The following is a 24,174-nucleotide window of genomic DNA, read 5'->3' as shown; positions in this document are numbered from 1 at the left end:
CTGTGGGCTGGACATCTCTAATGAAGCTGCTGACAACCTTAAGAGCAAGATTTATTGGAAGAGAGAGGGGAATTATACAAAAGTTGAACTTTCTTCTTCAAAAAGCCATTAAGGGATGTGAAGGGAGAACAGCAACGGGGTTTGCAAAAGCTGAGAATTTTTACGGGCTGGGAGCAGGAAGCTATTAAAATAGGTGGCTGCAGTTCTGACCCATTTAGCCTACTGACATTGTAGCATCTATAGCAACACTGTTAAACAGACCAACAGCAGTGAAATGCAGATACAGCTTTCTGGTGTCATGTAGTCAATATGTGGGAGCTGAAAACAGCCGTATCCTGGTGCCTTCATGCACAGGGACAGGGGTGTGACTCATGAGGATGCCTAAATCTGGGCTAACCCTGCCAGCTTCAGAGAAAGCCATGCTTTTAGGGGTTGGGCACCTGCATAAGTATTGCGCTGAGTGAGGTCCTGGCCCTCTGACGTGCATTTCTCCATGAACTGGGAATTCTTTTGGTTATAAAAGCATTTCTCTTTTCTGAATGGTACATATAAACCTTGCCACCCTGAGCCTGCCTCTCCCAGGCTGCAGGTCAGGGAGCTACTGGGTTTTACAGCAGCTGCATAAAGTCAAGGTTAAAGAAAGGCCACAAGGCATAAGATTGGAAGACCCATTAAGCGTATCACATAAATAAACTGTGCTTTTAGATCTGTTCTTGCTTTCAGAGCACCTTAACTCACTCTTGCCTGCAGCAGAAAGACAGCCATGACAGCGGCAAAGGCAAAGCAGATTTTGCCTTAATCAATCACATGCGGGGAACAACATTAGCAGCTGTAAGAGGGGAAGCACAATCCCATCTCCTTAATGTCTGCAAATGCTTTTCAATGACTGCAAATGTGTGGTAATAAAAAAAGCCACCCCTGAAGGACATCAGTGCAGGATTGCCATTGTAGGGCTTTGCTTACCAAGTACCCCTGGGCCAGTTCAGGGCAGGCTGTGACAGCTGAATTAAGAGCAAGCCCCAGCCACTTCGGAGCTTCATTTTACAAGGGCAAACCAGAGATGATGGCTGCATACAGATCGAGCAGAGGACATACCTGTGGCTGCTCAAGGGCTACCGTATCTTTACAAGGCACTAGCCTCATCAGCGAGGCACACAAAATGGATGGCAGAACAGCTGCTGGCATCATGGTTTGGAAAGCTCTCCCACTAAATGCTGTGTGCTAAACTCAGAGATGAGGAAGGGAAAAGAGGGCTGGAGAAAGACTAAGCATATCTAGAGCTCAGCAAAACTAAATTATTTCTCCCGAATTCAGCTTGATTTAAGGTTTTGACTTCATTTTGAGTGAATACATTAAAAAAAAACAACCCAAAACTTAAGTGAATGCTCTGAAAATTAACCATTAAATCCTCTCTGATTAAGTTAAATTAAAACATCTAGGAAATCACAGCCAGCAAAATGATCTTTGTAGTCATGCCAGCTCTGTAGACGTATATAATCTTTCCTTTTATGCAAGCTTTGAATTGTGTTAGAGCCCTGCCATTGCCCAGAACAACAATTAAATACTACATTAAGGCTACCTGCGTAAGCACTTTACCCCTGTTCACTGAGCTTCAGCAGCAAAAGAGATTGCTGCAGATTTTCAACTAACAGGAAAATGGCCAATTTGTTTAGAATTACCTTTGGGAAAAGAAAATACCTTTAGGTAACTGGCTCTGTGGCTGAAACATGCAGAATTAGAGAAAACCTAGGAAGAAAAAAAATATCTCAACGCTGTAAATAAAGGTGCCAAGCATGGGTGCTGCACTCCTGCGTCCGGGCTGTCTAGTAGGCCACTAGGCAAGGGAGCTCTGCTCTTGAGATACAACCAAAGCGTTTATCTCACACCTTCAGCTCAGAGCACCTTCCCCCCAGCCCCAGTTCAAGACAGGTCAGCGGAGCTGTTTCTGAGGTTATTAACAGCAGAACTGCAGGGTGGAAGGTGTTTTGGAGAGCCCTGTTAAGCTTTCTGGAGAAGCTCTTGTTCAGCTGCTCGTTCTCCACACTAGCACAGCTGCCGCGAGGAACGGCAGCGCTGGTAAAGCCACCAGCAAGGCATTGGCATGGGCTAGCAAACACCTTCAAGACCATTTATGACAAAGCCTGTTTCTCTTCCTCATGCACAGAGGCCTTCAGAACAGGAGTCACCCAGGAAGGCTTCTCAGATCAGATGGATCAGATGTAACCAGCACCAGCAGGATGGAGGCAAGCCCCAAGCCCTCCCGGCTGCCTGCCCTGAGTCATCCCGGGAGGCACCTCCTGTCCTGCAGAGCCCTTCCTTGGCCTCCCTCCCAGATGACTAAGGCCAAGGAGGGAGGTGGCAGGGAGCAGATCACCCCATGGCTGCAGTTTCACAATGCAAAACGTCTGTGGGCCATGACTGTGAGCTGCTTAAGCCCTCAGGAAAACATAGAGGAACAATTTCCAAATTGTTTGGGAGTGATTGTAGCAGCTTCCCTGGGGCTGTGCTAAGTGCTCCTTTGCAGCTGTTGTTCTCAACTGGCTCTAGGCTAATTCTTAAACACAGGAGTGGGCCCACGGGTGAGCTGCAGAAGTGATCTCAGTTTCATCCCAGACACATCCATCCAGCAAGCCATCATCCTTCCTTTTATGCAAGCTACTGTCCTTTCTCTAACAAGAATGAGGAAGAAATGGCTCATTGTTGATGATTATCATAATTTTATAATGTCTTATTGTCCTCTCAGCCACCAGACACCCCTTTCCCTTTGTGCCCAGCCATTCAGCTTGTGCCCACAGAATCATAGCAGTTGCTCTGGGCTTTGCAGCTTCATAGGCCTGACTCCACCTCTGCTCAGAAAGAGATCGGCTGACTACCCCTCTCCATCTTCCTTGGCTCTGGAGGGACAGTCGGTCTATTTTAGAGCTGCCTTCCCAAAACAGCAGCCTTTTCCCAGGCCGGCTGGGTGCCCTGGTGAGGAGGAATGCTGACAATCTGCCATCCGGGAGCGGAGCTGTCAGCGTTACTTCCCTACTGCTGAGCCCTCAGTCGTCACTTGCATGAAGGATAAGTATGCAGCCTGCTGCCTTGTGACAAGAGCTGTGACTTTGTTTAGGAGCCAAGCACTAGGAACGAGTACCAGGGAAATGTGGCTTTGTGGAACAGGAAATATTAATGATCCCTGATAAAACAAAAAAAGCGGCCAGGACACATCTGACTCGGTTAGAGGCACCACTCCATGGCTGGCTAAGAGTAGTGACAGCCCCAAAGAGCCAATAAAGAATTAGCTTTTCCACTTCAAGGCTGACTTTTGAAAGAACAGAGTAATTTCTCTCATGTTCGTCTGTGTATAAGAAAAGCCTCTAGCAAGGTCATCTGCATATTGCAGTAACTGCTGGCACAGGAAAGGGCATGGAGGAGTTTTCAGCTCCACAGACAGTTTATGGGGCTGTTGCGAAAGCCCACAAACATAGACTCACACAGCTCCTTCACCCTCCGGCAGTGGGCTAGGATAAGCCAGTTGTCTACGAGCTACTACAGCTTTGTGTATCAATCAATTTTTTTTTTCTGGTGGAAAAACATGTGATTGGGATAAGTGTTTCTGGCTAAAAGGATTTCTCTCAAAACTCCTTATTCCTGAGTGAAAAGGTCAAGTGATAGCAGAACAGTAGAGAAGAAAATTATTACCCTCTTGGTTTTTTTTTTCCCCTTTGTGTGTTTCAGTTAAGGCAGTTAGCAGGCTAGAAAAGCTGCATTAAGGCCGGATTCATATCTATACAGTGCTTTCAAGTTATTATGGGGCTGATAACCTCTCTTTGTCCTTCTAATCCGCAGTAAATAGAGGAGCTTAATTGCTCCAGAAATGGGTAACAACTCACAGATCCCTTCACTCCTAGTACACTGTTTGCACAATGCCTAGTGCTGGGAATAACCAGAAGCTGATTGAATTATCTGGAGTCATCCAAAGGCTCTGCTAAATCCCATGCGAAACGTTAAGTGTTTTGTCTTGCTCTTATCTCCACCGGACATGTAGCTGCATCACGACAATTTTTTTAGTGCTGGAACTTACCTGGCAGGGCAATCACATATATGGGTCTCCCTGCAAGGACCTATGCCACCAGCTTGAACATTGCGTTTGCAGCTGGCTCTAAGGAAGGTTCCAACCAAGCACAGAAAATGCAGGTAGCCTCTGCTGCAAGAGGCAGCATTTCTCACGCAGAGGCGGGGACCCTGCCTACGGGCGCTTACGGGCGGATGCTGCTCTTCACCTCCCAAGGCACGACCTTGGGCAGGCGGCACGGGCTCTCCGGTCCCGAGTTTCCTCTTCTCTAAAACAGAGATATGATATACAAGTGGGCTGAGAGCCTTGCAGAGAGGTGCTATCGCCAGTACAGGGAGTTATCGTCCCCAGGCCCGGGTCCAAAGCACACGGCAACATGAAGGAGAGCAGTTCCCTCAAAGGACCCTGGCTCTGGCACCCAAGCCAAGAACAGGCTGGATCTGTTCTCCAGGGAGTCGCAGGTTCACTGTTGTTACTACATGCTGTACTTTTACCTTCGTAAATGGCCGTAGGTGCAAAAGATCCCAAACACTGAGCGACAAAAAACAACAAAAGTTACGGTTAATGAACTAATCCCCTCCTAAACAGTATATGACCCAATTCTTGAGCCTCCTGCAAGTTATAATCAAAACCATATGGACAGTCATAAATATCAGAAATATTTACAAAACACTGACAAGATCTTAAAAACAAAAGCAGTGATTTCCTCATCTCACTGGAAGCCTTACAAAACACGGGGTAAATTGCCTTGCTTAAAATATTCTGCTGACCACAGAGCACTGTACGCTTCATTGTAATGGTTAGTCATCCTATACATATTTACTGGTTCGGTTAATCTACTATGGCTCATTACAAGCTATTGCAAGACAAAGATTATGAAGTAGGGTCAATAAAATTTTGTTTATGTAAAATCCACTGTTGTTGTGGCACTATTTTACACAAAAGGTAAACCAACCCCCCATCCAAACAACCATTTCCCCTGCACTGGCGGCTGGCATCACTAGAGACATCTAGCAGAATGACTTGAAAGGGCTGTAAAATTAGTCTATGCTGGGGTAAATATCTCTGCTTTGACATTTTTCTAACAATCTAACCAAAACAAAAACAAATCCTAAGCACTTAAACACAGAAGGCTCACCTCTGGCTTTGCCTACAGTCTCCCAAGGAAAACTTGTAGGTGCTGCAATCAAACCAGGCTGCTGACACAGAGCATGAGCTTCCTGTGGGTACCAGCTAGCAATACAACCTCCCAGCACCTCACCAAGGAGCTGATGCCCCTCCTCTTGTAAATTCAGTGTGTATCATCAGGCCAAGACCCCACAGGTAACTGAGCCTCATTGTGAGGTCCCGAGCAGCTCCCACGTCCTTCAGGAGTCAGGACACCTTGAAGGCATTCAGCTCTTAACAGCACCAAAGTCACTGTCTTTTGCTCTGCCCATCTTTAGCACAGAAGGCATGAAGCAATGCTGTGAGCAGCAGGTAGCAGCTGTACGGTGTTTCCAGGGTCCTTACCTCACACATCAAAAATCCCCCAGCAAAAAGACAGAAAAAACATTATCACAAACACCCATAATACTGTTTATAACTTTATAAGCTAGAAATAAACTTATAAAAAAAGACTTAAGTTGACAGTCTTCACAACAGTTGATCAAAAAACAAAAATACGGGTAAGTGAGGAAAGTCATTTAGGCACTTTCTAGGAAGGACTGAGACGTTCCTGCTTAGAAACAGGCTTTGGTTTAGTTCTGATTTGGGTTCAATTACAAAGAAAATTGTCCCATTTCAGGTGTGCTGTGAATTCAGTGAAACTGCAAGAAACCATTCTGGTCTACATTTCATTTCAGAGGCGAAAGAATACGTTTAGATTCGTCTTCTTTTGTATTTTATTTTGCTCAGAAAACATAGGCATCATTCCATCTTCTTATTCCTCTCACCCTCATCTCATCGGAAAAGATGAAAGATCAGAATGTCAGTGTTATGCTCATCACCTCGCCATCGCTACTGGCACAGATTGTGGGCAAAGGTCTCGCTTCTGGGGCTTCGTTCATGGGTTTTCTACACAGAAAAAGAGAAGCAGCCGCCATTTTTGCAACAGGTCAAAATCTGCCTTAGTCTGGAAAAACTCCTCTTGATTTCAGTGATTTTTGAACCAGGCCCAGGTTTTATCCCTGTACCTCACATTGACCCGAGTTTCAGCAGCTCCTACTTTGGATCAGAAAAAACTTTTGAGAAAACCCTATTAAGACATTATTCCCCACTAGGAAAATAATGGCCCAGTTTCTAGATCTGCTCATCCAGATCTGTTGTACCTCGACTGTGACACTAAGCAGAGTATTACTGGAATTAGTAGGACTCTGTAAGGGTGCTCACACATCACCCAGAGCAAAAAGCAAAACTGATGACTCCGAGCCTCGTAATTGTGCTGTGTAAACATTAATTAGAGCAGGTAAGCGGGTCTTTTCTTCGGAAGGGATCTACATATGTTAAAAGCATTCCTCTTAGTCTCTTAGCTTGAGTTTAAGGCATGAAAAACACTTAGATCAGGCTTTAATCATAATAGTAACCCACCAAACAACCATTCCTCTAACATATCGAGAGCTTTTTCAATAGATACCTCTTTATTTGAAATGGAATGCATCTTGAAAAATACGAAAAATAAATCACATCTCTCAGAAATCATTTATGAGTCATATTTACACACGATTTTTTTTTTTTTTACGACACTGATATTTCTGCTCACGATAGGATATGCTAGAAAACATTTGGTACATCACTGCAGCTATAATTCAGAAGCTGGCATTTGCATGTCACGAACCTTAAAAAAGAGGAATTACTTCAGGATGCCAGAGACAACATCCACTTGATCTTCCTTTCCACCAATTTCTAAATTTTCTTGGTCACCACAGCTTGAATTTTCTTGGTGAATCGGCCCCTTAATCGCTTCCCCTTGTTTTTTAAGACATGTAATTTTGACCTTTTTATGAGCTGACTGTCCGCACTTTTGCTACCTATACCAGACATTTGCCTCTGTATGTTTTACTGGCATTTTTGTTTATTCTCTAATGAATTTACTTCAGCCATATGCTGTTGGCTCTTTCTTTTGGTAAGTGGAAGGACAACCTGATTTATTTTCTTGCAAAGTGTCAATAACATGGAGCCTGGTCTGCTGGACCTACTTTCATAGCCATTGCTTACAAGGCAGTGACAGTATTTAACCAAGTAGCTCCAACAAAGACCCTACAGTAGTAGAGGGGCAAGCCAAAAAAAGCCCATAACTACCTTATTTATAACATCAAACAATTTCTTGGTCTAAAATTACTATCTGTCAAAAAAACCCTGTGGAATTTAGAGCGTGAGAAAGTTGTCGGATTGTCCACATCAGACAATTTAGCCTTATTTATACTGACATGGCATGAGCCACACAGTCCGAATGTCCCCAGGGGACCCCAGCCAATTTGTTCCCATTCAGTTTCCAAGAGACGGTCTGGAGGCACAATGGGGAGGTTTGATCCTTACACCCATCCCACCGACTCAGGCTGCGGGCACAGGAACAGCTCAGGGTGGATTTTGTGACGTGACCATCTCTCACCCCACGAGTTTGGCCGATACAAATGTTTTTGAAAAGGTCTCACAGCAGGCAAGGGCAACAGGCAAAAGTTTGTTGGTGAACTACATCGGTCCAAACGGTTTTGAGAGCATCCTTCAGACCAACTTAAAACAAGAAACGTAAAGTGAAAGTGGGACGTTGACCCTGAACGCATGAAAAAAGAGCAGCAAAATCAAAATTGAAAGCTGTTTTCTCAAACCTTAATGTCGGTTATATCACTAAAATTGCCATCTTTCATTTTGCAAAGTACAAATACTTCCAGAGGTGCAGTAAAATTTCAGCTTTAGACCAGATCCATAGACTTTTGTCGCATTCAGGGGCTTGCATCCACTGAGGACAGGAATATCTGCCTCTCCTAGAGAAATACGTGTGTCTCCAATACTACAGAAATTAATTTTCATCAATTACATTTATCCTTCAGTAGTAGGCTAAAACATATTTTAGTAGGTGAGATATCAGTGATACGCCTGTATATCTGAAAAGGTGGATTAGTTACTCAGCAAACTGTAATTAATGACTCTAAAGAGAGGAGCCAAATTACAAATTACAGCCTATTTTGTGAGTCTTTCACTAGCTCATTAGAGAATCCCCTTGCAGTTCTAACATCCAAGCATTAGCAGAATGATAATGGCAGATGTACAGAGATGTGGAAATCGGCTATTATGATTGCCAAGACAGCGAATCTAATCCTAGAAGATGCAGGGCACCTTCGATTCCAATTAGTCTCAAAGTAATAACTGTGTTAGGACAGTTGTAATCTACCACCCCAAACTCATCACACAACCTTGTCAAGGGCCAGATTGGAAAGAAGTGCCTGGGAGTAACTACAGAGGATCGCTGAGGTTCGGGCTTTAATTCTGCACCATGACATGTTTTGCACGTCTAGGTATGTGATCCTGGCACCTGGGGGTAAGGAACGAAAGAGGAGGGCTAAGAGAGATCTCGACTTACTCCTTAAAGGACTGAGCTTAAGCTTAGGGCACAGAGGAAGAGGCCGTCACGTGCAGTAGCCAATTCCAAGATCTTCCTTCGAGTGTCACTTCAGTCTTTTGCTTTAAACTCTTACAGAAACAGTTTGAACCAAGAATGCGGGGCTTTTGCAGTCAAGCTACACCTCAGTTACACAAACAGAAAAGTCCTGGATGTGTGGCTTTAAAATATTTTGTTTACCTTCATGTAACTTGTAAAGGGGCCAAAAGCTGTTCTCCTCACCACGCTAAATAAAATAAACAGCTCCGCGCCTGCAACTTTCTACCTTGAACCAGAGATAACGGGCCTCGTCGCTCCATCCCGCTTACAACCTCCCGCTCAATTTAAACCAGAGAACCCACGCCGTAGTGGCACACAACGTGAAAACACCCTTCGCCCAAAGGGTCCTGTCCTAGAAAGCACGCCAGCCTACGCCTGGCTCCCTCCTCTGCAGCGGGGCGAAGATCTGCAACCCGCTCTCGCCAGCATCGACAGCCAAACTCCCACTGACTTTTAAGAGGCAGAGGAAGACGCACCAGCTGTGCAATTAGCCCTTTGTTTTCCAACTTCATGGCTTCGTCGACATTTTTAGAGATGAGATCGTACGCCTCTCTCGACATCTGACAGTGCTAAACACCAAAATTAATCTAGTTTATCTCAGCTAGAGAGCAACTTTCAGCTTATGAAAACTGTGACCAAAATAATCCGCTTGCAAGCTAAGACGTAGATAAGATGGATTTTAAACTAGGGGCTACTTTAATGCAAGACGTTTAAAAAACTGCCATGAAAATTCACCACCGGTCGAGAGCCCAGACCGCTCACAAACCAACTGTGCGGGGGGAGCCCTGAACTCGGACACTGAGAAATGTTCAGAGCGCTGCTTGGCTCCGGCCCTCCAAGCCAGGAGCAAGCACATCACACGGGTTACTGGAATCCAGAGTCCTGCATCACAGAAGCTGGTCAGATTCCCTTCCATTCGTACATTAAAAGAGGAGGGTTTTAATCTCAGAACGACCATCAACGTTACTTTTTTGAATAACCAAGCGTGAATGAGTTGTATCGTTTTCCAGCACGCGTAATATTTTAAAAGAATATAATTTAAACCCTAAGATTATAATTATTATTCTCATTAAAGAGAAGAGTTTTCATATGCAGTGTGGGCTCCAGCCAAATTCCAAACCACACATCACATTTTCCATGTTAGTGTAATACAGCATATTTTGGGCAAAAATGAAAAAGTCTTTTGTCAAATCACACACGGCCGAACTACCCAGAACTTTTTAGTTCCTTTAGGGAGCTAACGCACACGTTTTTTTCCTCGGGTTTTTGGATACGGCCTACATTCAGAAATGTCTTGCAAACAAGCCTTAAAAAAAACCAAACAAACAAAAAAGAGAAAACAAAAAAATAAGAAAAGCCAACCAAACAACCCTAATAAATAAAATAAAATACATTAAAATAAAGTTACAGTACATCATGTCTCCTAGCAGTCCCATCACACCGAAGGATCCTTTCCAAGGTTCATAAATAATAGATTTGAAATGCTTCTCGGCACCGAGGGCGGCAAAGCAGCGGCGGCAGAGCTAGCTGGGGTTCAGGTTGTCGAGCCGCTTCTCTCCGGTCTACCCGCATCTCCGGCGTTTGCCCAGTTTTTGATGAACCGAAGTACGTCCGCAACGAACCCGCTCAGTCCCGCTTTCCCGAAGCGCTTCGTTAACTTAACCTGCAAGAAGACAGGACAGCACAAAGGGCGGCCGGTGAGGCGAAGGGGAGCCCGGGGCGGGTTTTCCCCCCGCCGGCAGCCGCGCTGCGGGGCCGGGCGGGGGAGCGCGGCTCGGCCGCCCCGGGGAGCGGAGCGGAGCGGGTCCCGCGGGGCCGGTGCGGGTCCCGGGGGCCGGTGCGGGTCCCGGAGCGGGTCCCGGGGGCCCTACCTGCGCTAGGCGGAGTTGGAGGCGCTGCGGAGTCGCGGGCCGTGGGGCTGCGCCAGGTGCTGCTGCTTCTGGCGGGTGGAGCGGACGGCCAGGATGGCCTGGCGGTTCTTGTACTGCACCATCTGCAGCGTGATCGCCGCGTTCCAGCCCTGCTCCTGCGCGCACCGAAAGTCGATCTCCTTCCCCTCGGCCATCACCACCGTGAAGTACACGTACTTGCCCTTCCGCTCCACGCAGTCCACCGTCTTCATGTTGGAGAAGTGAAGCTCCTTGATCTTGGCCGCCGGCTCGGCCGGCAGCGGCGGCTGCTGCTGCTGCGGCGGCGGCTGCTGCTTGGGGGGGATGAGGAGCAGCCCCTCCTCGGTGAGGATGCACCGCTTCTTCTTCCAGAGCTGCAGGAGCCCGTCGCTCCTCTTCTCCAGCACGCCCTCCTTCACCGCCTTGCAGCCGCTCTCCAGCATCCTTCTGGCATGGGCCGGCGGGGCCGGGAGCCGCCGCCCGCCGGGGCTGGGGTCGGGGGGCAGCCGGCACCAGCCGATGACTCGCCGCCTGGCGCCGGCTCCGAGGCGGAGGGCCGGGAGCGCCCCGGCCCGCAGGAAGCGGAGCGGCTGCCGCCCGTGCCGCGGCGTGGCGTGGCGTGGCGGGCTGCCGGTGCGGACGGCGGCTGTGGCGGTGAGCTTTTCCCTCCCCTCGCCTTTTGAACGCGCCCCTCCCGCCCCGGAGTGACACCCAGCGGGACGGGCGGCTCCGCCCGCCGGCACCGGGACCCGGCCCTGCCGCCGCCGAGGGGAACGGAGCGGAACGGAGGGGCGGCCCCGCCAAGGCGCTGGGGAAGGGCTCCCCCGGCCTTTAACCACCGGCAGGGCCAACGCAGGGATCAGAATTACCCCGCTCCTAGCGGGCTGTTCCAGCAGTAGGGGCTCGGAACAAATCTGCTCAGCCTTCCCCCGTGGGCTACGGCAGCAAAGGGCCGCCTCCCGCCTCTCTTTGATTCGAGCCCAATAAAACCGGTGACAGGTTTCAGCAACACGCCGGTATTTAAAGGGTCGTCGCTCGGCCAGACAAAGGGGAGCGCCTGCCCCCCACCCCCCGCCCCCCGCCCCCCGCCTCAGCGCTGCTCCCGGCGCTCCCGCTGGGTATCTAAAACACACCTTTACTCCCTGCAGCATTGTGAGGCGTGTCTAAAGAGAGGACGTAGCCCAAAGGAAACGCTAGAACCTCCCCACTTGGAAATTTTATAAGTAGACAATGAAAGAAAATAAAACACCCAAAACCCTGGCAAACTGCTAGGACCATCTTCCTCGTTATTCTTATTTGTTACTACACATTCTCTTATTGTTTGGATTCTCCCCCGAGGTTAGCTTTTGAGTTCATTTATTTGAGTAGAAGAGTGACGCAAGATTAATATTAAACTCTTTTATTTTAAATCCTTTTGATGTACAGATGTAAATCAAAAGCCCACAGAACTGAATTTGGCTGACACTGGCAATGGCAACTGAATGCTGAAAACTTCATACCATGTGTGAGCACAGCGTTTTTTAAACATGTATTTAACATGGCCATAAAAAAAAAAGCCCTCCTCACCATAGTCTTGGCAGCTAGGAAGCAGGTTGTGCTGTAACACAGGTCAGTGAAGCACATTAGGAAAAAAAAAAAAAAAATCAATATTAATGATAGCTTTAATAGAGTTTATCTCTGATAACATTTTAAAAAGCATTTCCTCTTATGATCTTTTACTCTTGAAGTTCAAAGTTAATTTTGATAAAGTGTCAAGAGGTAAACAGTTAAGGTAATAGAGGCGATTAAAATTAGTGCGCTGTTCCTGAGGTAACTGGAAGACACTCAACTCGGTAACAAAAGCAACTTGCTAGCCACAAACTGAACCAAAAAACCTCCACATTAATATCTTAAACATCCATTTATCTAAAGACTAGTCTCTTCTTCTTAGAGCTGAACTTTACGCTATAATTTCTTTACTGAAAGAGTGGTCAGGCATCGGAACAGGCTGCCCAGAGAGGTGGTGGAGCCACCATCCCTAGAGGTGTTTAAAAGACATGTAGACGTGGCACTTCAGGGCATGGTTTAGGAGACGTGGTGGTGTTGGGTTGACGGTTGGACTTGATGATCCTAGAGGTCTTTTCCAACCTCAACGATTCTATGATTCTATAAGATACAGCTCATTCTCACAACCATCTTACACCTATTTTAACAGTCACATGCTAGTTTCCAAGATATCTGAACACGATTTGTGACTGTCTCTATCCGCAGTTCTTTGCCATTTGAACCTGAACTCCCCAGCACAACTATCTGCATCTTCAGCTGCTGGTGCACGTGCAAGAACCTCACACACAGCTTGAGCAAGGTCAGAGAATCTCCTGCCTTTCCACCTGAGGTGCTTTGCATCTACTACAACACTCCTGATTATGTGTCACATGAGCAGAGACTTCATTTTGAAATTGTCAAACTAAAAGATAAACTGGTTGAAATGCATTCATCTATACCAAACAATTAAAACACTGAGTTTATGGAAGGCATAGGGCATTGAACTAAATCTACAGAAGACTCATTTCTAATAAACGCACCTGCCCAGTTTGGTCGAAGACCCATTTGATTTTAAGCAAACGCATTAATCCGTAGTTTGGAAACCAGCCTTAGACTTAGGAGTCCCATAGGTTATTCTGTAACAATAATTCAAGTACTCCCCCACCCCCCCAAACACTGAACTGATACTTAAGGACATTAACACATTACCTCTATATTTTAATGTGAGCTTTTTGGCTTGTTGTCAGTGCTAGCAGTAATTTGTAATTAAGCAAAAGGAAAAAAAGCGAGACTAGTGTGAAAGGCCAAAAGATCTTCACCAAATATACAGGAGTAAAGGGGCTAAATTCATTCTACTTCAGCCTCCCTTGGCATAAAGTTCTCTGAAGTGTTGAATGCCTGATTTTTAACCAAGCTCTAAGCACTGATGGACATACTCTGCTAACATATAGACTCACAGCAACAACTGTTTATTCCCAGTGACATTCACCTAAGCATGTGATCAGAAGTAAACATGCAAAACATTCGTTTAAACTTGGACTCTGTAAGTCAACAAATATTAACAGCCATTTAAAATACACTACGTTTGACCAAAACCACCAGATCAGTCAAAACCTGGGAGACTAGGGTAAGATGAAATACTGACAGTTTCACAGGAAAAGAACAAGATACCCCAATTGTGCAGAATTTGCCAGTAAAGGATAACAAACTTCATTCTCCTAGATGGAAATCACAACTGAACTTCCGGAAATGTTTTATATTGGTATTTTGAAAAAACACATTCACCACAGTTAAGCACACTACATTACCCCAGTGAGCTTTTATTTTACTTTTATTAAAGATATATTTAAACCCACTGCAATTTCATTAAATGTTCCATGTCCGCTACCTTTACTGGAGTTTCACTAAATACTGTGCAGGTTGGGCGTCTGTTCCTCCTGAAATATCTGGTGTGCAGATGCCTCCTACTGTCAGACCTGAAATACTACAGCCTGAAAAAATCTGATGCTTGAAAGTATCTACATCTAAATTCCATTTATTTCTTACTGAATTTTTCCTTTTCCATGTTCAAAGTTGGTATTGGTAACAGAAATGTTTGGTTGTTAAATACACTGGTGTCCTATATCATAAGCTCCCTAACTTAGACTAGTCTAAGTAGTTGAAGTTTTTTATGTGTAACCTTAATTAAAGAATAATTATGATAAGAGTAATTGAAGTGTTCTTTTTAAACCCTGAGGCAAGTTAAACATTATTTTGGAAAGCCACTGTGAAAGACTAAAAAGCCCATAATTTTACTAGTGTTCTCCTGGTTAATGAATCTGCAGACAGCACCTTGACACCAAGGTCAAGTTTCAAAGAGATGCTAAACCTGTCCTGAGTGACAACCCTTAAACATCACCATTTCTTCTATTACTGAGAAGTGACTAAACCAGAAAAAGGGTTAAGAGGGAAACCTAAAGGAAGCATGAGCTAGCTGGTCATTGCTAGACAAAAGGAAAATGAGGGGGGGAAGAAATAGTCAAGGGTTGAGAAGTACATGACAAGTGGATGTGTTGCAATATGTGATCAATTAGACAATAGGTACTTTCTACTTAGAGCCCTATAACCCACGTCAGTACCAAATGAAGAAACTGCGTGCAATGCACAGACTATTGGCATTGCAGCTGCTCCAGCCTGGCTCTTCCAAGGTCCCTTGCACTTCAGAGCCATCTTCTGAAACGTTAAAAAAAAAACACTTAAGTGTACATTGCAGAGCAAAGCCAGCCTGTCAGAAGGTTTAAACGACCTGATGTTTCCTATATCACCTAGTGCTGAACATACCTAGTTCAGAACACACCGACTGCTCGTCAACTGCAAGGTAAATATAAGTTGGGCAGATGCTCGCAACACTTGAGCATATAGAAGCACAGCTCACAACGGCCAAGTTCAGGAGCTACATCCCCTCTGCTACTGCAGAGACGACTATTCTTGCCAGCTCAGCACAATTCTGTTAGGTACCTGTGAGAACAAGAGCTCTTCAGCCATACCCCCACACTCCTCACACACACCAGGCAGACCCAAATGCAGAATAGCTTACCTTTTGCTTGGTGTGCTGTCTTGTCTGTTTTACTTGCTCTACTTTTCCTACAAAAGCCAAGACAGGCCACATGTGGAAGACTACTAGGTCCAAGACTAGTAGGTCTAACAGAAGGATTTAAAGAGTGATGAGACAAATCTTGCCCACCATGCCACGCAGAGAAAATTCCAACTCCTCTTTACAGTGTACAGAAGTAAGACTTAACTATTTCCAGTAGATGGATTTGTGTTCACCTTAGGTAAGCATTAGCAATTAAAAGTCATTACTTCAACACTCTCTTGAAAACTCACAGGGAACCAGTGCATCCCAAACAGAACCGACTAGTTATTAAGAAATGAAACCGAAGGTGTCGTAGCAATGACTTCTCTGACCTGTATGAGAAAGTCTTGGATTGGAGGCGGCTACATCTGCACAGAATGAAGGAGGAAGCACTGTAGAGCTGAGGGTACCTATTCCAACATCTGTGCGGCTCTAGCCCCAGCCTAGCAGCCCACCAAGGCTGTTACATACAGGAATCCCTTCATTATCAGACTGTCCCATTTGTACTGAGGAGTTCAGCTTTTTGTTTCCTTAAGCCACCGTGAATGCCAGAACACAATCCTCCTCCCCAGCACAAGGCATCTGGGAAACAACTGCTGCACAGGAACCTTTGGAAATAGGAAATCTCTGGCAGACAAACTAATTATCCCTTTGTGTGTTAAGTTCCCTATCAATTTCCAAATCAGGTCTACAACAATGGGCCTTAAAACACCGGGACTAAGGTTAACTACCAGTATGAAGGCAAAGATGAACACATTTGATTCCTGTAGTTTTCTATGTTCAGCTGGGGTTCTTCATTTAACAAGTAAAAACATATCAAAATTACAATATCTGCTACATCGCTTGGGAAACATCAGTTCCAAGAATCCAACTAACAATCTGAGCTTATGAAGCTAGCTAGCTGTAGGACACATTGCTAAGAAGTGTCGATATCCCTACCTAGTGTCTAAATAATCGAAGGTAACAATCTAACCACACCTGTCATCACTCTCCTCCAGAGAGTAAAACTTAAGAATGCTAAGCTTAAATATGGTCTAGGACTCTGAGGACACTGTTTCAATGCTTTTTTTTTTTTACTATTAACAAATTTATACCAGACAGGGAAAAAACCCTTTAGTGCTAATGTAATCTAATCTACATTTGCTGAAAGCGTAGACTTACCAAGAAGCATCATAGAATCACAGAATCATTAAGGTTAAAAAAGACTTCTAGGATCATCAAGTCCAACCACCCACCCAACACCACCATGGCTCCTAAACCATGTCCTGAAGTGTAGACGTGGCACATCTTTTAAACACCTCCAGGGATGGTGACTCCACCACTTCCCGGGGCAGCCTGTTCCAATGCCTGACCACTCTTTTGGTAAAAAAATTTTTCCTAATATCCAATCTAAACCTCCCCTCATGCAGCTTGAAGCAGTTTCCTCTCATTCTATCACTAGTAACCTGGGAGAAAAGACCAACACCCGCCTCACTACAACCTCCTTTCAGGTAGTTGTAGAGAGCGAGGTCTCCCCTCAGCCTCCTCTTCCCCAGACTGAACAACCCCAGCTCCCTCAACCTCTCCTCATCAGACTTGTGCTCCAGACACTTCACCAGCTTCGTTGCCCTTCTCTGGACACGCTCCAGCATCTCAATGTCCTCCTTGTAGTGAGGGGCCCAAAACTGAACACAATATTCAAGGTGCGGCCTCACCAGTGCCGAGTCCAGGGTCATGATCACTGCCCTACTCCTGCTGGCCACACTATTCTTGATAGAAGCCAGGATGCTGTTGGCCTTCTTGGCCACCTGGGCACACTGCTGGCTCATGTTCAGCTGGCTGCCAACCAACCAGGCAGCTTTTCAGTCACTATTCCCCAGGCCTGTAGCATTGCATGGGGTTGTGACTCAAGTGCAGGACCCAGCACTTGGCCTTGTTAAACCTCATACAGTTGGCCTTGGCCCATTGATCCAGCCTGTCCAGGTCCCTCTACAGAGCCTTCCTATCCTGAAGCAGATCAACACTCCCACCCAATTTGGTGTCATCTGCAGACTTACTGAGGGTGGACTCAATTGCTTCTTCCAGATCATTGATAAAGATATTAAACAAGACTGGGTCCAAAACTGAGCCCTGGGAAACCCCGCTCATGACTGGCTGCCAACTGGATTTAGCTCTGTTCACCACAACTCTCTGGGCTCAGCCATCCAGGCAGTTTACCCAGTGAAGAGTACATGTGTCCAAGCCATGAGCTGCCCGCTTCTCTAGGAGGATGCTGTGGGAGACTGTATCAAAGGCTTTACTGAAGTCCAGGTAGGTAACGTCCACAGCCTTTCCCTCATCCACTAGGTGGGTCACCCTGTCATAGAAGATCAGGTTGGCCAGGCAGGACCTGCCTTTCATGAAGCCATGCTGGCTGGGCCTGATCCCCTGGTTGTCCTGCACATGCCTGGTGAGCTCACTCAAGATGAACCGCTCCATAACCTTCCCTGGTACCGAGGTCAGGCTGACAGGACTGTAGTTCTCCAAGCCTGTCAGGCTGTAGCTCCCTCACTATCAAGCATAAGCTCCGAGTGCCCTCCCCTCTTACCCAAAGTCTCAGTTAATTCTTGCACTTTTCATCACCACCCCTCCATTTTTCCCCAAGATAATTCTTCAATACAGCAACCAGAACTGGACATAAGACATCATTTGCAGATTGTGAAGTTTGGTGCAGTAGTGCAACAACTGACCAAGAAATCCTATTTCAGTGACCCATTTTCCTAGCCTGAACTTGTTAACAACCAGGTAACTTATCCTCATCAAATACTAAATGAGCAATTTCTTTACAGCTGGTATAAATCCATGAGAAGTGAAAAGAATGAGTCACAATACTCCAATCGATGTCGAAAGTTTAATGTTCCTGCTACATACTGCCTTTCAGAATTGCTAAACAAGAGTAGTTTTGTGATCAACGACACGTTAAGCACCAAAACAGTTTTTATTTAACTGATGCCATAAGAACTGGCACCTCAATTTGTATGGTTATATCTTTCCTTTTGCGCCAGTCTGGAGAACACAAGAACTGCTGGTTTAGAACTCGCAAGTCAATCTAGAGACAAGCTTACCAAAAATCTGTTGACAGAGATGGATTCATAGCTCTGGAAATTGCAGGCTGCAGGTGAGCTTTAGTATCTACCAACTCCCCCTTTCAAATACTGTATCCCATTGTACAATAAGCAATCAAAACACAAGCCAAATTTCTTAAGAACAGTGACCTCTGAAATTCATTGGACAACTTAACAGTGCTTTCTCTCTTTAAGACACAGTTGCCAGATGCTGTTAGTAAAAATGGGCTAGATCTAAGTAAGGACTTCAGATACTTCTCATGTCCAAAGGTATGAACCCCAAAGCCCTGCATTAATGACTGCTCAGGCTCATAACATACCATCAGTTTGGTCTCTTCATGCCCTGAAGTTTAAGTTTAAACTTTACCCTGGGAGACATTCAGAGAAGAAACCAAGTGATACCCAAACACCCAGCAGGGTCAGTGCCTCAAAGCATAAGCATACTCTGTCAGGATTTATGTCGTCACAAGAACACAACTACATCTATTTTAACACACGGGTACCAGAGAATGTGATGTTAGCCTTTCATTATTGTATTTTTCTATGCTATGTTCTATGGGTTACTTAAAAAAAACACCTAAGAGCACAGCTTCAACAGTACTGTTTTATATACAGCTATAGGTAACAAGAGCTCCTTCTCCCAAATCTGTAAGTATGTGGAGAGGAGAAAGATGAAGCCTGACAGGGATTCTGAAGTGAAGTAGTGTGGTATTTAAACATTCAAGGAATTAAAAAAAAAAAACAGTTTAGTCAGAGCACAGTAGACCACCTTCCTCTCAGGGGGGCTAAGGCAGTATATCAGTGGCAAGGAGAAGCAAAAAAAAAAAGTAACTGCTGCAGAACCAGATCCATGGCTAGGCTGGACATTTTTTTCCAACCCTATGAGAACTTTGAGGGACAGGAGGGTCATCCAGATACTTACTTAGAAGATTGGAACTTCTATAGTTATGCGAAGGACAAGACTGCACAGAATACGGTAGCATCTTACTGACTGGGAAAACTAAAATGGAAGACATCCATTCATAGTCTCTTCAAGCTGAGTGCTCCCGAATCCACATCTCAAAAGCATGTCCACTGCTAGGCTAGAGGCAAGGTTATATGAGAAAGATCTAGCCCGTATGTTTCAACTGACAATGAACATCCAAAATGGACAAAGTATGAACCAGAACGCGCAAACATAAGCATAGTGAACAGAACATTAGGCGAGGAGACAGGAATTCCCTGGGGTTTGTTTCCTTCTCTGTAGATGCTTGATACAGCAAGTACAAACTAGAATATAGCTAAGTCTTCTAGCACTCCCATAGGCCATAGGGCAGATTTTGTTCAGGACAATCTCACTCTGTTTATAGAGACTGGAAATCCAAGGCACCTTTCTTGGCCCTAGACTTCATACCACTAACCAATGCCTTCGAGTCAGGCATAGCAATACCGAAGTCCTTTATCAGATCTAGCCCCACTTCTAAACACTTGACTTCTCCAAAATGGCCATATTGACCAATCACTGAAACACCTAGCTCAGATTCACAAGTATCTCACTGCAAATGGAAAGTATGGAACAAACTTTCAAAACTATTGTGTTTGGTTTTAAAACGCTATGTAATTTACTTTTCAGTAACTCTCAACTTTTGTTTCTAGTAAGGAGTGAACTGCAGCATGAAAGATACGCCTCACTAGTTTACACATGCAGATACACACATCATAATAAAACAAGACTAGCTTCTGAAAATACTAGGTTTTATTCACACCCCAGTGGTAAACAATAACCTTAATATGATGACTAGGTTTTTTTGTAGATCACTATGTCACATAAAATACAAAACCCATAGCATAAACAAGCTGACAGTTATGAATGTTTAATGTGGTCTCGTTGGAAATTAAACATGTTATACTAGTCTTCTCAAGTAGTCAAATCCAAAATGCATCATCATCTCCTAGTTAGTACAAGTCACTGCCATTTCTATAACAAAGTAATGAAGGCACAGCTAGTGCAAGCAGACTTAAACCCATTCAGACTACTGGGCTGAAAAATACTTTGGTTGGTTCTTCAGGAGAGAGTTTTCTCTAAACAAATATTGGTCTCAGTTAACAGTTCTGATAATCTTTACAGCTGCAGTCTAATAGCTACATGACAAAGACTTCACAAGAACCAAACTATGTAGCAATGAATTAACATTCATGCTTTAGGGGATTTACTGCATTCTACATACTGGCAGAAAATTATACTGTTAAAATGCTAGGTAGATTGAACCTACATTTTAAACTGGTTCTTATGTGTTTGATTTCCTTTTTTAACAAATTGGTTACTTAATTCTACCAAGATACAAAACATAAGGCTGTAAGTAACTAATAGTTGGTGTTTAGGCTATTACAGTGCAGGTAATCCTCAAGGCCACATACACACTGCTTCACTGCTGCTTGCATTCTGCCGGGTTTTGATCCTTCTGTTGAGAAAAAAGGAAATATCCGTTTGATATCAGCATTTTAAAAGAACTATTAATATTGCTAAACGTACTTTCTCAAATTCCAGTATTCAAGTTCTTTCACATTTTCCCTTGAACTAATTGCCTAGTATTAGTAAAGTATTAGTAATACTGCTGGCTTTTGGGTGTGGCAACATCCACAAAGCATTTATTTTGGCTTTGTTAGTGCATAGGTATATGATCCAGAACAAAATGTCTGTTCAGAACTAAGTGTGGTGGGATATTCTGAAAGACACTAAAAGTGGAAAAAGGAGGGGAGTGTTATGCATGGCAACGAAACAACCTGACTCAGAAGTATCCAGGCCTTCTACACTGTTTGAGGTAAAAGAAACTTCCTGTGGTCAGTAAGAAGGGCACAGCCTTACACCAGAAGCCACTGTAGAGCAGTGCAATGAAACACCAAATCGTGGTAGGGTAACACCTTTTTACCTGGTAACTCTAGAAACGCCTTTTGCAATAAATTCCAGTTGTTACAAAATTCTAACACGGAAAATTTTTTATATTGGAACAGACAACCAACAATCTCTCATGGTAAAATGGGAATTTAAGGAAAATTTTTTTTTGGGGGGGGCAGAGTTCAGCTGCAAGTTTTACTCCACTACTTTGGTCTGGATAGCTATTCTAGGACCACAGTGCCTGAATAAATTCAGCTGGCTTTAAGCCTGTGATCATCTTACAACTATTTATTCTTGTGTCAATACACTATAGTACCACTACTGCCTCTAGCCCTTTGGCAGGTCCCTCTGAATGCAAGTCTTGCCCTTTCTCAGTTCTGTTTAGCCTAGAAAAGCAATCTGAAATGGTGGACATAAGAAGCCCATCTTGCAGCTGTTTCATTTTGATTCCAAAACTTTCTTGAATACAAAGCAATTTGAATACACTATAGCCAATGAAACATCACCAACAGGTTGTACATTTTGATTAATAACTCTATACCCTAACATCTTTCTGGGTACAACGCTCAGGTTATGTAGTTCTTTCAAGAGTACTTCCATTGTAGCTGAGACCAGTCTTACCACGAAGTACGCTGCTGCATCATTTGAAATTGCAAGCACATTTCACAGCAGACATTTTTAGTTCAGAGGCTTCATTTTCATGACTACAGCTGTCACCTACCACCATCAGATGCTTTCAGGTGGCCAAACAAGCCTTTCCCTCAGCCAGGAAAAGGCTATACGACCTGAGTAGCTCACAATCACTGTTACAGCAAACTGAGCGTGACTAGTCCTTTGCCCTTCCCATGGAATAAGAAAGCTGCCAGTTGCTCTTGGCTGTTCATACTTTATTATTTGGCTGTAGATGCATTCCTGAACCTTGACTTCTACCTCAAGCAATAAAAGACTTGCTATTATCTACCCTGAAAAAGCCTCAGTTTTGTACTCTGCTGGGAAAATCTGTGCCAGAGTCAGCTTGTGACAATTCCTCGAAACTGAACCCGGATTACTCAGTTCTCCACATGTCCTTACAACCATTCTAGAACATTTCCATCATTAGCAGCAACTTGCTGCAAGACAAGTTTATAGAAATCCAAGCCTGACTAATTTCTGTGCTCAAAGCCAAAAGTTACAAAAGATTCTTGGAGAAAAAACTCTGAAGAAGTTATTCTACCAATAGTCATCTGTCAGAACTGGGACTCAAAACAGCCTCCACCAAAACATCCTCACCACAGGAACTATTGATTAAATACTTAAACTCAAAATCAAGATTTAGCCTACATAAGATTTTAAGCGTGTGTATGTATACACCAACGTCAAACATTTTTAATTCCTTACTTTTGGTTCATAATCAGGATCATTTTCTTCATCTGCTTCTTCTTCCCCCTCCTAAAAGAAAACATTTGGTTATATTTCTCTAGCTTATCCACATTCAGCTTCTTAAACCATTTTAAAGAAAATTAAGATGAATTCTACTCTTAAATACATTAATTATCACTAAGTTATATATATTGTATTAGTTTGCCCTCCACAAAGCACATCTTTTGACATTGGTTGCCACTTAATTTGTAAGATACCTTAGGGATGTCCTTGGTTGGTTTGGGTATTGTTTTGTTGTTGGTTTTTTTTTAAACTATTCGCCCTAGATCCACAAAACAATGTGTTGTATCTTCCATAAGTAATACATACAGTGTTCAGAATATTCAAAAACTCTAGGAACTCTAACTCCAGATAAACTACAAAACAGAAATAATTTAAATCAAGGCCATCTGTCAACTTACCTCATCATCTGCCTCTTCACCTTCTTCATCATACTAGGAGAGAAAATAAATGGTTTTGATAGTGTCATAAACGTAGCCACTTATGGTTCAAGTACAGCCAGATAACTCAAGCAGATGCCAGAGACCACATTGTATTGTGCTCTAAGAGAACTTCCTATATCTGACAGAGATTTAAAAATGCTTTATGCATCAGCATGAACAACGCTCAGTCTCTTGAGCTATGCTCTGGCAGAGAAAACTGTCTACCGTAAGTTCCTGACGTGCAACACGCAGAGCTTAGACTGTGATAACATTTTTGGCCAGTAGGGTGTCTCAAAGCCTAAGGCAAGATTGCCTTAGATACAGTCAGTCACTTCCCTCTTCTACCTCCCACAGCCAAGGCTTTGGACAAAGGGCTACTATTTTACATTCTGAAAATTAATTTTAAGGCTGGACTTAGCCACATCAAACTCAAACTGTCCTTGTTTATGCAGAGCTGGGGAGAGGAAATATTTTACCCATATCCACAAAAAATTCCACTCAGACATCCTCTAAATGTTCCGTTTCTACCACTAGTTTTGCCACAAAACTCTGAAGTCACTACTTCAAAGATTAATTGCCTTCGTCCTGCTCTTTACTGAACACTCCAGGAAGCTCAGCTGAAACTAATGCCGATACATCTCATTCTAAGAATACCAATGTTATAAAAATCAGAAATTACCTGAAGCCTTTAAGCAACATTATTTCAAAGTTTCTAGCATTTTGAAAGAATATCATACTCACATCATCATCATCATCTTCAATAGCTTCTCCTGTGAAGTACAATACTGACCGAGGGACTATACGTTCACGCAAGAAATGGCCTATTTCGAAGTCTGCAGCAAGGATTGCTTCAGCATCATCGTCCTGCACAACACAATATTATTTCCTAAACCATAAGCTGACAACTACTTTTTACACAAAAACACAAGTTGCATAGTTTTTGATGTGGTCTGGTTTATACAAATCCTATTTGCTGACTTTTTTTTGGTTCAGGACTTGCGTTATAGAATTGAAATTGTGGAGTCAAGTTTTACAATTTAAACAGCCTACCCGTATTATGCAGTGGGGGGTTGCTTCTTCAGTAAGCTTAATTATTCTAAATTCTGGAGTTTAAGTTTTAGTACTTAAAAGTTTTAGTACTGCTCCCAACTTGC

At 44.1% G+C, this 24,174-nt stretch overlaps 2 protein-coding genes across 6 annotated transcripts in view; both read right to left on the bottom strand.

Annotated features, from left to right (window-relative positions):
- Nucleotides 1-6,648: 6,648 nt before the first annotated feature.
- On the bottom strand, nt 6,649-11,597 carry PHLDA1 (pleckstrin homology like domain family A member 1). The gene is made up of 2 exons (XM_075080778.1): nt 10,565-11,597; nt 6,649-10,356 (listed from the first exon to the last, which is right to left on the bottom strand). The coding sequence occupies exon 1, from the start codon at nt 11,023-11,025 to the stop codon at nt 10,570-10,572; it is 456 nt and encodes a 151-aa protein (XP_074936879.1). The 5' UTR covers nt 11,026-11,597; the 3' UTR covers nt 6,649-10,356; nt 10,565-10,569.
- A 6,479-nt stretch (nt 11,598-18,076) lies between these two features.
- The window catches only part of NAP1L1 (nucleosome assembly protein 1 like 1), a 31,580-nt gene continuing 25,482 nt past the window's right edge, over nt 18,077-24,174 (bottom strand). For all 5 annotated transcript variants that reach the window (XM_075080773.1, XM_075080774.1, XM_075080775.1 and 2 more), the window contains exons 12-15: nt 23,762-23,884; nt 23,000-23,032; nt 22,557-22,607; nt 18,077-20,745 (exon numbers count right to left, since the gene is read on the bottom strand). In XM_075080773.1, coding sequence (XP_074936874.1) covers nt 20,710-20,745; nt 22,557-22,607; nt 23,000-23,032; nt 23,762-23,884 — 243 coding nt within the window. In that variant the 3' untranslated portion in view covers nt 18,077-20,709. The remainder of the gene's footprint in view (nt 20,746-22,556; nt 22,608-22,999; nt 23,033-23,761; nt 23,885-24,174) is intronic.

Source organism: Phalacrocorax aristotelis, chromosome 1 (genome assembly GCF_949628215.1).
Source record: "Phalacrocorax aristotelis chromosome 1, bGulAri2.1, whole genome shotgun sequence".
Classification (NCBI taxonomy): domain Eukaryota; kingdom Metazoa; phylum Chordata; class Aves; order Suliformes; family Phalacrocoracidae; genus Phalacrocorax; species Phalacrocorax aristotelis.
Note: the sequence above shows the minus strand (reverse complement) of the source record. Positions and strands in the feature narration are given on the sequence as shown.